At 46.3% G+C, this 11,777-nt stretch overlaps 1 protein-coding gene across 1 annotated transcript; it reads left to right on the top strand.

Moving 5' to 3' along the window:
* Nucleotides 1-990: 990 nt before the first annotated feature.
* On the top strand, nt 991-10,771 carry vcam1b (vascular cell adhesion molecule 1b; the record flags this gene model as incomplete). The annotated part of the gene is made up of 10 exons (XM_084547785.1): nt 991-1,036; nt 2,623-2,925; nt 3,025-3,330; nt 3,955-4,218; nt 4,309-4,590; nt 4,998-5,279; nt 6,456-6,758; nt 6,837-7,112; nt 8,239-8,499; nt 8,589-10,771. The coding sequence occupies 10 exons, from the start codon at nt 991-993 to the stop codon at nt 8,747-8,749; spliced, it is 2,484 nt and encodes an 827-aa protein (XP_084403911.1). The 3' UTR covers nt 8,750-10,771.
* Nucleotides 10,772-11,777: the final 1,006 nt, after the last annotated feature.

Raw genomic sequence — 11,777 nt, 5'->3', positions numbered from 1 at the left:
TGCTCCTTTTATTCCTTTAACAACTGAGGAGCAGGCAAAGTCATCAAACTGTCATTTAAAGGGTTAAACTCCTCAAAATGAATGGTTGGTTGTTTTGTAAAGTGCTGAAGTGGTTTAAGAGATTTATGCAGAAATAATAATCAGTTCAGTTTTTATAGCAGTTTGTTGGACGTGGACATTTCTGTCTTCAAAGATTCAAGTAAAAAAATAAATTCCCAGTGTTCTGTTGACCTGTTTTTGAAGTGAAGAGGAAACGTTTAATGTCAAAAATGTCCCAAGTCTGAGACGGAGTCAGCTCCAGTCCAGGAATCTGAGCCGGGTCGTCTTCTAAACCTCACAGTGAAAGTCTGGTCACATGACCCACTGATCAATAAGAGGCCCAGAGTCACTCAGGCTCTAATCTGTCTCTCACTGTTTGGATCAATCAGTCCTAACCGAGGTCAGAGGTCAAACACCTGGACTCATCTGAGCTCCACTCTAAAACTAAAGCGTCCCGTTCAGTTCACCTCCTGGCTCTGAGGAGGATGAAGGAGTCATTTATCTTTTAAATCTGATCAAATCCAACTGGTTTCATTCAGGAGGCCGCTCTGAAGACGGCGGGAGAGAAAAGTAAAAGTAAAAATGTAAAAATGAAAGAGAAACTAAATATTTTCCAATTTAGTTGGAAAGGATGGACGCTGGAAGGAGAGAGGGAAAGTCCCAGAGAAAAGAAAGTAATAAAAATCTTAAAGGTGGGCGTTTGTTCCAGGTGGAGCGGCTCGTCCCGTCCTGCAGGGGGCGCCGTGGCCCGTGTCCTCCCAGACAGATAAACAAGAGAAGGGGGCGTTTGTTTCACCAGAGGGGAGGGACGGATCCTCTGAGGTACATGAGTGGAGCTGATTGTCTCCTTCACACACTGACAGAGCAGCACAAAGGAAACACAGCCACCGTTCACTCCTTCATTCATCCTCTTATTCATCCCTTCATTCAGCGTCTGAGGCGGACGGGACGATGGAGCTGATGTTTTTCTGCAGGAGCTTCATTCACATCATCTCAGGTTAGAGTGGAGCCTCAGCTGCTGGAGGAGGAACACACTCATGCTCCGCTTTTATTTAAAGGATCAAATAATTATCTGATTAATCCAGAGGATCATTTCTCTCTTCAGTTTTAAATGAGCTGAGATAGATTCATGGTGTTTTTATTTTATTTAAACGATCACAGAGCTTTAGATGTTAATGTTATTTCTCTTGAATCACGTTTAGTTTCTAGAGGAATTTGATTCGTCACCGTCTGATCACAAGTCTTTCAGATATCACTTCATCGTGGGGTCACGACCCAGAGGTTGAGAAACCGTTCCTTCTCCTTTTCCTTCTTTAATCTATTCTATTATTCTTTTATTATATTTTATTCGTGTCAAGCTGCAGTGACATGTCAATGAACCAATCTAAAAATAATACTTTTATTATTTTTTTGTTTTTGTTTTCTGTCATAGAACGTTTGAGTTTAGACGTCAGATAATTAACTGATGAATCCAGAAAATAATTTAATTATTAGAATTTTTTAGGTGTAACATTTATGTGTTCTTGTTGAGCTGCTGTGAATGAACTAAAATAATAAATAAATAAATAAATAAATAAATATATATAATACCCAATGAAAATGAAATGAAACCAATTAACTGATTAAAAAAAAAAAAAAAAATTTAAATTAATTGACGGGTCACTGCAGCTCCACCTGAGAATAATTAAAAAATAATAATACAAAATAAAAAATTAACAGATTAAAGAAATGAGAGGAGAACAGTTTCTCAGACTTATTATAATATAATTATATTAATATTTTAATTATAACATAAAAGTTCTAAAATCTCTAATAATTAAAATAAAATCACACATTTATATAATTCTTTTCATTTCAGCTGTGAATAATTAATTATGATGTGTAATGTTATTTGTTGCTGCAGCTTTAGTGCAGACGGTTCAGATTGTTTCTCTGAACGGACACAGATGAAGCCAGAGGTGGTTCTGAAGTTTTGTGGTCCCTGAAATCACCTCTGACCCGTAAACATCTTTAACCCCTGAGGGCTCAAGGATAGAAAGATTGAAGGAAGGAATGAAAGAAAGAAGGAAAAGAAGAAAGAGAGGAGAAAAGGAAAGAAAAGAGGAAGGATAGAAAGACTGAAGGAAGGAAGGAAAGATGGAAGAAAGGAAAGGAAAGAAGGAAAGCCTGAAGGAAGGGTGGAAGGTTAGGAAGATGGAAAGAAGGAGAGGAGGAAGGAGGGATGAAAGACTGAAGAAAGAAAAGAAAGAAAATGAAAAGAAAAAAGGGAAGACTGAAGGAAAGATTCAATGATAGAAAGATGGAAGGAAGGAAGAAAAGAACGGAAGTAAAGAGAAGAAAGAAGGAAGGACAGAAAGACTGAAGGAAGGAAGGAAGAAAAGAAAGAAAAAAGGAAAAGAAAGAAGGAAAGACCGAAGGAAGGAAGGATGGTAGGGAGGAAGGAAGGTAATAAGGTTCCTGTGTAGTAATCATGATGAAGTGATAAAGACGTTAATGAGTCACTGAATGAAAAATATAAACGAGTGTAATGATCTTCTTCTTCTTCTTCTTCTTCTTCTTCTTCTTCTTCTTCTTGTTTCTCAGTCGTGCTGCTGACGTGGTCGTGGTGCGTTCAGGGACTGCGTGTAGATGTGTCTCCCAGGAAGCCTCTGTTCAGGTTTGGGGACCGTCCCCAGCTCGTGGCCTCCATCCAGGGCTGTCCCACCACGCCGGATGTGTCCTGGTCTGTGCTGGGGGACCAGCCCCTGGCGGCCTCCACCTCCAAAAACGCTACTCACGTGGTGTTGACCTTTGACCCTGTGACCGTGGAGGTGGAGGGGTCGCTGCTGTGCAAGGTCACCTGTGGAGAAGACTACATACAAGTCAAGACCAAGGTGGAAGTTTACTGTGAGTCCACGCTTTTATTTATTTCTCTGTGACTCAAAGATCTGAAGAGTCTTGACTACAAAAATGGCCGACACCTGTTTGTTCCCTGTCTGGTCGCAGCTTTCCCATCAGCCCCTGAGGTCACAGGTCACGACAGTCTGAGAGTCGGCCGTGAGTCCAGCCTCACCTGCCGGGTGTCGGACGTATACCCTGCGGAGCGGGTGAGTCTCGCCTGGTTCAGAGGAAACCAGCCCCTGCAGGACACCATGGTAGAATCTGGATCCACATCAGTCCAGTCAGAGTACAGGTTCACGCCCCAGAACCAGGATGTGGGGCAGAACATCACCTGCAGGGCCTCCCTGGAGCTGGAGAACCTGCCAATGGAAAACCGGACCAAAGAGACCACCATGAACCTGAATGTCCTCTGTGAGTCTGAATCTGAGTCCTGTACCCTGAATCCGAGTCCTGTAGTCTGAATCTGAGTCCTGTAGTCTGAATCTGAGTCCTGTAGCCTGAATCCGAGTCCTGTAGTCTGAACCCGATTCTGTAGCCTGAATCCGAGTCCTGTAGTCTGAATCTGAGTCCTGTATTCTGAATCTGAGTCCTGTAGTCTGAATCTGAGTCCTGTAGTCTGAATCCGAGTCCTGTACCCTGAATCTGAGTCCTGTAGTCTGAATCCGAGTCCTGTAGCCTGAATCCGAGTCCTGTAGCCTGAATCTGAGTCCTGTAGTCTGAATCCGAGTCCTGTAGTCTGAATCTGAGTCCTGTAGCCTGAATCCGAGTCCTGTAGTCTGAATCTGAGTCTTGTAGTCTGAATCTGAGTCCTGTAGTGTGAATCTGAGTCCTGTAGTCTGAATCTGAGTGATGTAACCTGAATCTGAGTCCTGTAACCAGAATCTGAGTCCTGTAGCCTGAGTCTGAGTCTTGTAGACTGAATCCGAGTCTTGTAGTCTGAATCTGAGTCTTGTCTGAATCTGAGTCCTGTAGTCTGAATCTGGGTCCTGTAGCCTGAATCTGAGTCCTGAGTCCTGTCCCCCGTCTCCTCTTCAGATGCTCCCGTTGTCACGGCGATATCAGACCCTGTGACGGTGATGGCCGGGTCCCCACTCGTCCTTAACTGCTCGGTGGAGGGAAACCCAGAACCAATCGTCACCTGGAGCTTCAGGACGGCGGACGGCAGGACTCAGGCGCTGGACCAAGGAGGCGGCGAGCTGTCCTTCCCGTCGGTGAGAGTGTCTGACGCCGGACGGTACGAGTGTGAGGCCAGAAACACCGAGGGAGACTGTACCGCTGGCGTGGACGTCACTGTTCACGGTGGGCGTAGCTCCTCCTCCTCACTTTACTTTCACTCTATTTTTTTTCTGTCTCCACCTTATTTACCTGTCTGCTCCTCCCCTCCCACAGCTCCGCCCACCAACACCTACCTGTCAGTGAGTCCAGGTGAGGAGGTGGTGGAGGGTCAGCAGGTGAATGTTACCTGCCGCTCAGAGGGAGTACCACCTCCCACACTGGTGCTAAAGAGACATGGGGTGGAGCTTCAGAGGACAGACTCCTCCTCCTCCTCCTCCTCTTCCTCGCTCACCTTCAACATTTCGTCTGCCCGCCTTGAAAACTCCGCCCTCTACCTGTGTGAAGCCTCCAACCAGTTTGGATCCGAGCAGGTCTCCAGGTCCATCACTGTCCAAGGTACTCACAACTTTTACTTTTGTTTCTATTCTTTCCACTCGGTTCAGTTTCATTTTTACTGTTAGATGAAGATGGAGACGTCCTCAGAGTAGAGGAAATAAACTGGCATCTTTATGATTGATTCATTAAACTCACCGAAATAAGACAAAGACGTCTTAAAATAAGTTTAAATTTCACTCGTCTTTTAATAAAAGAACCAAACGCTTGGAAGCATTGACCCTGAATGAAGACATGAGACAGTCTAATGAGACGATGGATTATTTATCGTCCTGGTTCCTGCTCGCTGGTGTTTATGTTGGTGGAGACGGACCGAGGAGCGTCTAGTTTGAGTTACAAAGAGCAACGTTGACGTGAGGAGACGTCTTCATGTCTGTCCACATTCAAACCGTCTCCTCCCGTCCCTCCAGCTCACCCTCTGCAGGTGGAGGCCAGTCCTCAGCTCTCAGCAGAGCGCCACTCCGCCCTCATCCTGACCTGCAAGGCGTCCGGGTGTGTCCACTATCCCAGCCTCACCTGGAGGAGGAGGACAGAGGACGGGGACGAAGCCGTCCACCAGAAGACGCAGCAGCAGGACGGGATGTCTCAGCTCCACCTCCAGGACCTGGACCTCCGGGATCAGGGAGGATACCGCTGCAAGGCCGAATGCGACGGCGTCAGCAGGACCAGAGACGTCCAGGTCCACGTCTACTGTGAGTCCCACCTGAGACACTTTGACAGACATTTATAATTTGGTCTCAGTCTTCACTGCACTTGTAGCACGTAGCTCTATTGTCCACTCTACTGTCCACTATTTAAATATGTGTCAGTAAAAGGTCAGAGGTCAATAACTTCATGATGAGACTTCTTTAACTTCATCGTTCTCTTAGTGACTGTGATGGAGGCTGAATAAATATCAGAGTGATGCTCCTCCCTCCTCATCTGTAGCCACAGGGCTAGTAGCAGCTAGCTAGTTCTGCTAGCTAACGCTAACTGAGCCCTTATCCAATCACGTAACCAGGTCAGATATTAAAATAACACTCTAGTCCCGTCTCATTGACATTTCCTCGTAGTTTTTCTCATCTTACGTCTACGTCTGGTCTACTAGTAGTCAGAGCAAATAGAGCACAGGACACACGGACCTTTATCAGCAAGAGGAAACTTGTTGTGAGCGAAGACGACCGAGAGGTCAGAGAAGACACAGTCCGACATGAATCATCAGGTTTTAGTTTCACGGGAAGTTTTGTTTGGACACATTCGCTGCCAGAGGTCAAAGGTCGCAGAGCTTCATGTCGTGGATTTAGTTTTACAGCGTTTTAAAAGATCAGTCTGTCCTCGTCTCTACGCTGCCAAGCGTCCTCCCTACAGGCTGGTCCTCCTCCAGTTTTACCACAATAAGAAGAACGATTAGATTACAGGAAGCACCTCCTTTAATCTGAACTGAGGAGGACAAACTCCAACGCTCTGACTGTCAGGAAGTCACATGACCTCCCCCACTCCTCACCCACGCTCACAACCACTTTAACTCACTGTGAAACTCTCCCCCACGGACTCAGAGAGGAGTCTGATCCATCTATTCATGTTCATTCATCTCAGAGAGAGAAAGCAGGAACACAGTCCTGACCCCCGTCCTTTCAAATCTGGATCGTTCTCATCAGATCTAGTTTCACCGGCTTCAGGTTTCCATCTTTATTCAACAGCGGCGTCTGATTTGATTCTGTTTCACTGGAGGAGGTTTCAGACGTCCTGACTCGGTTTAAAAACGAAATAAAAATGAAATCATCGTTGTTGATCCCTGAAGGGAAACGGAGGCAATAAAGGAAGAGGAGCAGCTCTGAAGTCCACTACGTCTGATTCTCACTACAATCATTTCCTTCCTCCACCTCCAGCGTTCCCGTCTGATCCGGTTCTGAAGGATCCTGGTCCCGTCCAGCTCGGCCAGGAGGTGGCCCTTCGCTGTGATGTCATCAACGTCTTCTCGGCCAATCAGCTGAGGATTCACTGGCTGTCGGGGAAAAAGACGCTGGAGTCGGAGACGTTCAGTTTCTCCGGTTCTTTACGGAACATCTCCCACGTCCTTCAGCACCGGGTCCAGGAGGATGAGCCGGTCTTGACCTGCCGGGCGGAGCTGCTGACGAAGGACGGAGGCGTGTGGAGGTCCAGGAACTCCAGCGTCTCCCTGCAGGTTCACTGTAAGCGCCTCCAGAGCCTCAGCAGCCAATCAGAGTCAAGTTCAGATTCAAGACTCGTTCTGTTGTTCTGTGTTTCAGATAAACCGAGGAGAACCTCCCTGACCGTGAGTCCAGGTGAAGAGCAGGTGGTGGAGGGACGGCAGGTGACGTTCACCTGTAGTTCAGACGGAGCTCCGCCCCCCACACTGGTGCTTAAAAGAAAAGGGGTGGAGCTTCAGAGGACTGGCTCCACCCCCTCCTCCTCGCTCACCTTCAGCCTTCCCTCTGCCGTCCTGGAAGACTCCGCCCTCTACGAGTGTGAAGCCTCCAACCTGCACGGATCCCAGCTGGTCTCCAGGTCCATCACTGTCAGAGGTCAGAGGGTTTAATCAGAAAGTTTAATCAGAAAAACATCTAATGATAAGAATGTGTTTGAATCCTACTGTCTGAGGTTCTCTGCTTTTTGTTCCGTGTTGGTAATCCTCCGTTCTGACGGCTGTTATCAGAGGAGTCGACCTCTCACTGAGACACAAATAAACTCTGACTTCACTGCTGAGTAATGGCCTCCATTCACCAGAGACAATTATTTCCCAACAGCAGGTCAACGGGTCGTCCCGCGCTGACAGAGGCCTCTACGCTGGTATTTTTAAAAGAAGGAAGTTCATTAAAAACACAAGTGAAAGCAGGTTATTAGTGGTCGACCTCATATTTTAAGAGCCAGAGGACGTGAGGAGACACATTAGAAGAAGTAAACCAGTGTGTCATCCAGTCACATGTCAGAGCCGTGCCGTATCAGGTGATGACGTGTTGGATGAAGGTCTGATAAAAGGTCAACAGCTTCACTCAGCAGCTCTTTAAACACTTAGTTTTTTCTTGAGGTTCCTGTTCGGTTTCCGTCTGCTCCACCACAGCTAGCGGGTCTCCATCACTTCAGGAGGGTCTGCTGATCGGTTTCCATCTGAACTCCCTGCAAGAGTCTGAATTAGTCACCAGATATGCCTCCACAAACACAACACCGCCAACGTCCTGGGATTTATTTAATGTCAGCCTGGCAGGGAACATGACGGTCTGACAGACAGAACAGCAACGTGGAGCGTGAATCATTTCATCAGAACAGGCTGAAAGAAAACCAACGGATTATTCACCTTCTGACTGTTCTCATTAATCATTACAGATATTTAGTTTTAACACGTTCTCTGGTGTTGACTTCTCAGATTTGATGATTTTCAGTCTAACACCAGTAAATACACTATAAAATACAGCAACAGAATAGACTGTAACACTAGAATATTCACTGTAACAGAGGAACATTAAACTTAAACTCACTGACATTTTGCTGTTAATATATTTTCTGAGCTTGATGTTTGTTAACAACCACATTAAGCTTTTTAAGCTGCGTGCGTCCTCCGTGGATTTTGATTGTTTCTATTTGTCAGATAACCATTTCTATCTGAACAAAGACAGAACTGAACTAACTGTGGTCTGGTTTCTGGTTGTGCAGCTCCTCCGAGGATCACCACAGTCCTCGTCCTGCCGTCTTCGGAGGTCCAGGAGGGACAGAATGTCACCATCTGCTGCAAGGCCGTCAGCTTCCCCCAGTCAGTGGTGATCCTGAAGAAACCGTTCAATGGGACCGTGATGTCTTCCCCCAACGGGACGTTCCTATTGGTCAACGTCACAGCCAGAGACTCTGGGCTGTACCAGGTGAACGTGACCAACGACCTCGGCTACCAGGTCGAAGTGTTCAGCATCAGCGTCAGAGGTCAGTCAGACCGGTTCAGACCGCTTTACCATCCTGTTTGAGGTTTTTCTTTTAGAACAGATTCAGTTTATTTTCTTCTTTCTGTGCAGAGAGAAGCACCAGAACTCCTCCCAGTCTCAAAGACATCATCATCCCAGTCGTCAGTGTTGCCACCGGGCTAGCAGCTTCCGCTCTGGTCCTGGACTACCTGAGGAGGTCCAGGAAAAAAGGCTTTTATCAGCTGCCCCAGTCCGCTCCACCTTCAGCCTGAGCTTAACACCGGACTAACAGGTTCATTCCTGTGGCTACCAAGTTACAAGATGTGGCTACCACCTCTGGACATGTCCCGTTGCTACCACGTTTTAAAATTGGACCAACATTCGGCTACAATCCCCCTAAATGTGGCTGCTAAAGCAAAAATGTGGCTTCTGCTTCGAAACATGTTCAACGTGCGCCGACAAACGTGCAACTAAGTTTTTCTAACACGTGACAACGAGGGTTGAACATGTGGCTACCGTGTCCCCTTACCTGCAGCTTTTATATTAAAGATAAAGATCCAAACATCGACTCCCACATCCTCAACATGACGCTGCTGTCTCTGAACATGTGGCTCGTCCTAGCATGTGGCCATCACCTAGTGACTCGTGGCTACCGTGTTCCAACATCCGACTTTCATGTCAAAATAATGTGGTGTGTGGCAACCAGCTCCAAATGTGTGGATACGACATCTTAACGTGTGACTAGCACTTCCCAAAATGTGACTACTACCTCTTAACATTTAACTTCCCAAGAATTGCTTTCAGTGTGGTGGCTACCAAGTACCTGTGACTACCACCTGCAAACAAGCAGCCACCAACATCACAATGTCCTTAGCATGTGGCCTTCCTGACCAAACATGTGGCTACCACCTCTAAACATCTGGCTACCATGTCCTAGCATGTGGCTACCACCTTTGAACATCTGGCTACCATGTCCTAGCATGTGGCCTTCCTGACTAAACATGTGGCTACCACCTTTGAACATCTGGCTACCATGTCCTAGCATGTGGCTACCACCTTTGAACATCTGGCTACCATGTCCTAGCATGTGTCTACCAAATATTAACATATGGAAGCATCATTTAAGCAAATACAAACAAGTGACCAGTATATATCACAACGCTACCACAACAGTCCAGTTCTCGGCTACCACCGTCCAGGATGCGGCTACAAACATTGTGTTAACAGCTCAGGCTGAAAGACATCAGTCAATAATCAGGAGCCTTCCATCAACAACAATCATAGTGTAGAAGAGTTGATCTGGAGTTTCTCCGTTGGGAACTGATTCTGCTCCTACACAGATCTGACAGACCAATCAGCTTGTTTGGGGGCGGAGCTTTATGACTTCATTAGGCGTGTTCGACTTCATGCAGATCTGTGCAGATCTGACTTGACGTGATGTATGCTGGGTTGAACAAGTTCATTTTAACCAATCATATTCGAGGTCTATGAGCATGAACAACCCAGCATGCATCACGTCAAGTCAGATCTGCACAGATCTGCATGAAGTCGAACATGCCTAATGACTATCCGGTTACGTGCAGAGACAATGACAATGAGCTGGAGGGAGAAATGTTCTCCTCATTTAACCTTTGACCTTGAAGTTAAGCTCATGTAAAGTGATTAGTCTGGTACTCGTGTGTCCTGATGTAAATATGTTCCGTACAATGTGCTTTCTTTGGCTTTTTATTATGACAGATATTTATTTTTGGTCACTCCGCTACCAGGTCATGTTGGAACGTGGTTATGATTTCCTGGGATTGTCCAGCTTTTCCAGCTTTTCCTTTCATTTCTGTCGGGTTCCAGTGTTTACTGGAAGTCTTTAGGGACACCCCATTGGTAACCGTGGTGACCGCTGAGCTGCAGCCCAGACCTGAATCAGAGCTGACAGACTGTTTGTCTTCCACCGTCTTTCTGTCTCACTTGTGGCTCAGAGAGAAACCTCTGAGAATCAGAACTCCTCCTGAAGATTTATTACCGAGATTAAATGTTTATCCTGAGGAAAGGAGGGCGCTACCGGTGGGACCAGCTCCTGGAGGAAAGAGCTGGTGAACAGATTGATTAGGAAAAAAAATGTTCTGGTGGCTTTTGTCTTTTAGCTGATTGATCCCCTCGGCCCGTCGCCACGGAAACGGGAAGGTCTCCAGACGAGGCGAGGTGTGAAAAGGAAAGGAATGAGACTGGATCGGACCTCTCGAGTTTTTTTGGACTCGTTTCAGCTCAGACTCTCCAGACTGAGACGCTCTGTTCTCTCTGCAGCTTTCAGCCCAGTCGGTGGCCGGGGGGGGGGGGCTAAGAGCCTCAATGTGACAACAACTCAAAATAAAAAGGAGACATAAAATAACGTCCTACTGCATTTCCTTGTTTCCTTTTTCCTTTCTTTAATGTTAGCATTAGTTAGCTTAGCTACCAGAGCTGTGTGTTGGTCAGAGAGCAGTGTTTCTGTAGCATCAAAAAACTAAAATGAAACAACAAACTGCCACTTGAACATTCATCAATATTATATTAACTACCTAAAATGACTGAAACCATCCTTGAAAAAAACTATTTGACGTGTATGTTAGTGTTTTAGTTTGACCCAAGTCCCGCCCACTAACATGGAGGGGGCGGAGCTTATGACCTATTCTGCAGCCAGACACCAGGGGGAGCTCTACTTGATTTGGCTTCACTTTTTTCCATCTTTATACAGACTATGATTGACACTCATGACTTATTTTACTCCTCTTTCAAACCTTCTTTCTGCTGTGGACAAAATATTCACGTTCACAACCTCAGTTTATTCTTTATTCATTTAAGTCTCTTAAAAACCTGCAGAATCTCCTGAGACGTTTTCAGCTCAGATTAATCTGCATTTCCTCCAACATTCGTCCCTCAAATCCCCCCAACACATCCCTGGAGGTAAACACAGAGCTTCCAGCTTTATTCATGTTAAACACACATCAGAGATCCTTGGATGCAAATCTGTCTGAGGAGGTTTAGGCAGCAGAGTTCAGAGGTCAAGGATGATCTATACTGAAGATTCCTGCTGCTCCAAAGTGACACAGATGTTTCTAAAAGAGTTAAAACAAATAACTGCCCCAGGTCATGAAAACAAAAAGCTCCATGATTTCTTCCCTCTGACAGGAAATACCAGCAGAGCAGGAGATTAAAATGACAAGACACAGCAGAACTCTCTTTTACACAACAGCGTCCAGAGGTCGTGGGTCGCGGAGACCCGGCAGGACAGTGAACGCCACACAAGCGAAAAAAAGCTCCAGATGG

This window comes from Chelon labrosus, assembly GCF_963514085.1.
Source record: "Chelon labrosus genome assembly, chromosome: 7".
Taxonomy (NCBI): domain Eukaryota; kingdom Metazoa; phylum Chordata; class Actinopteri; order Mugiliformes; family Mugilidae; genus Chelon; species Chelon labrosus.
Note: the sequence above shows the minus strand (reverse complement) of the source record. Positions and strands in the feature narration are given on the sequence as shown.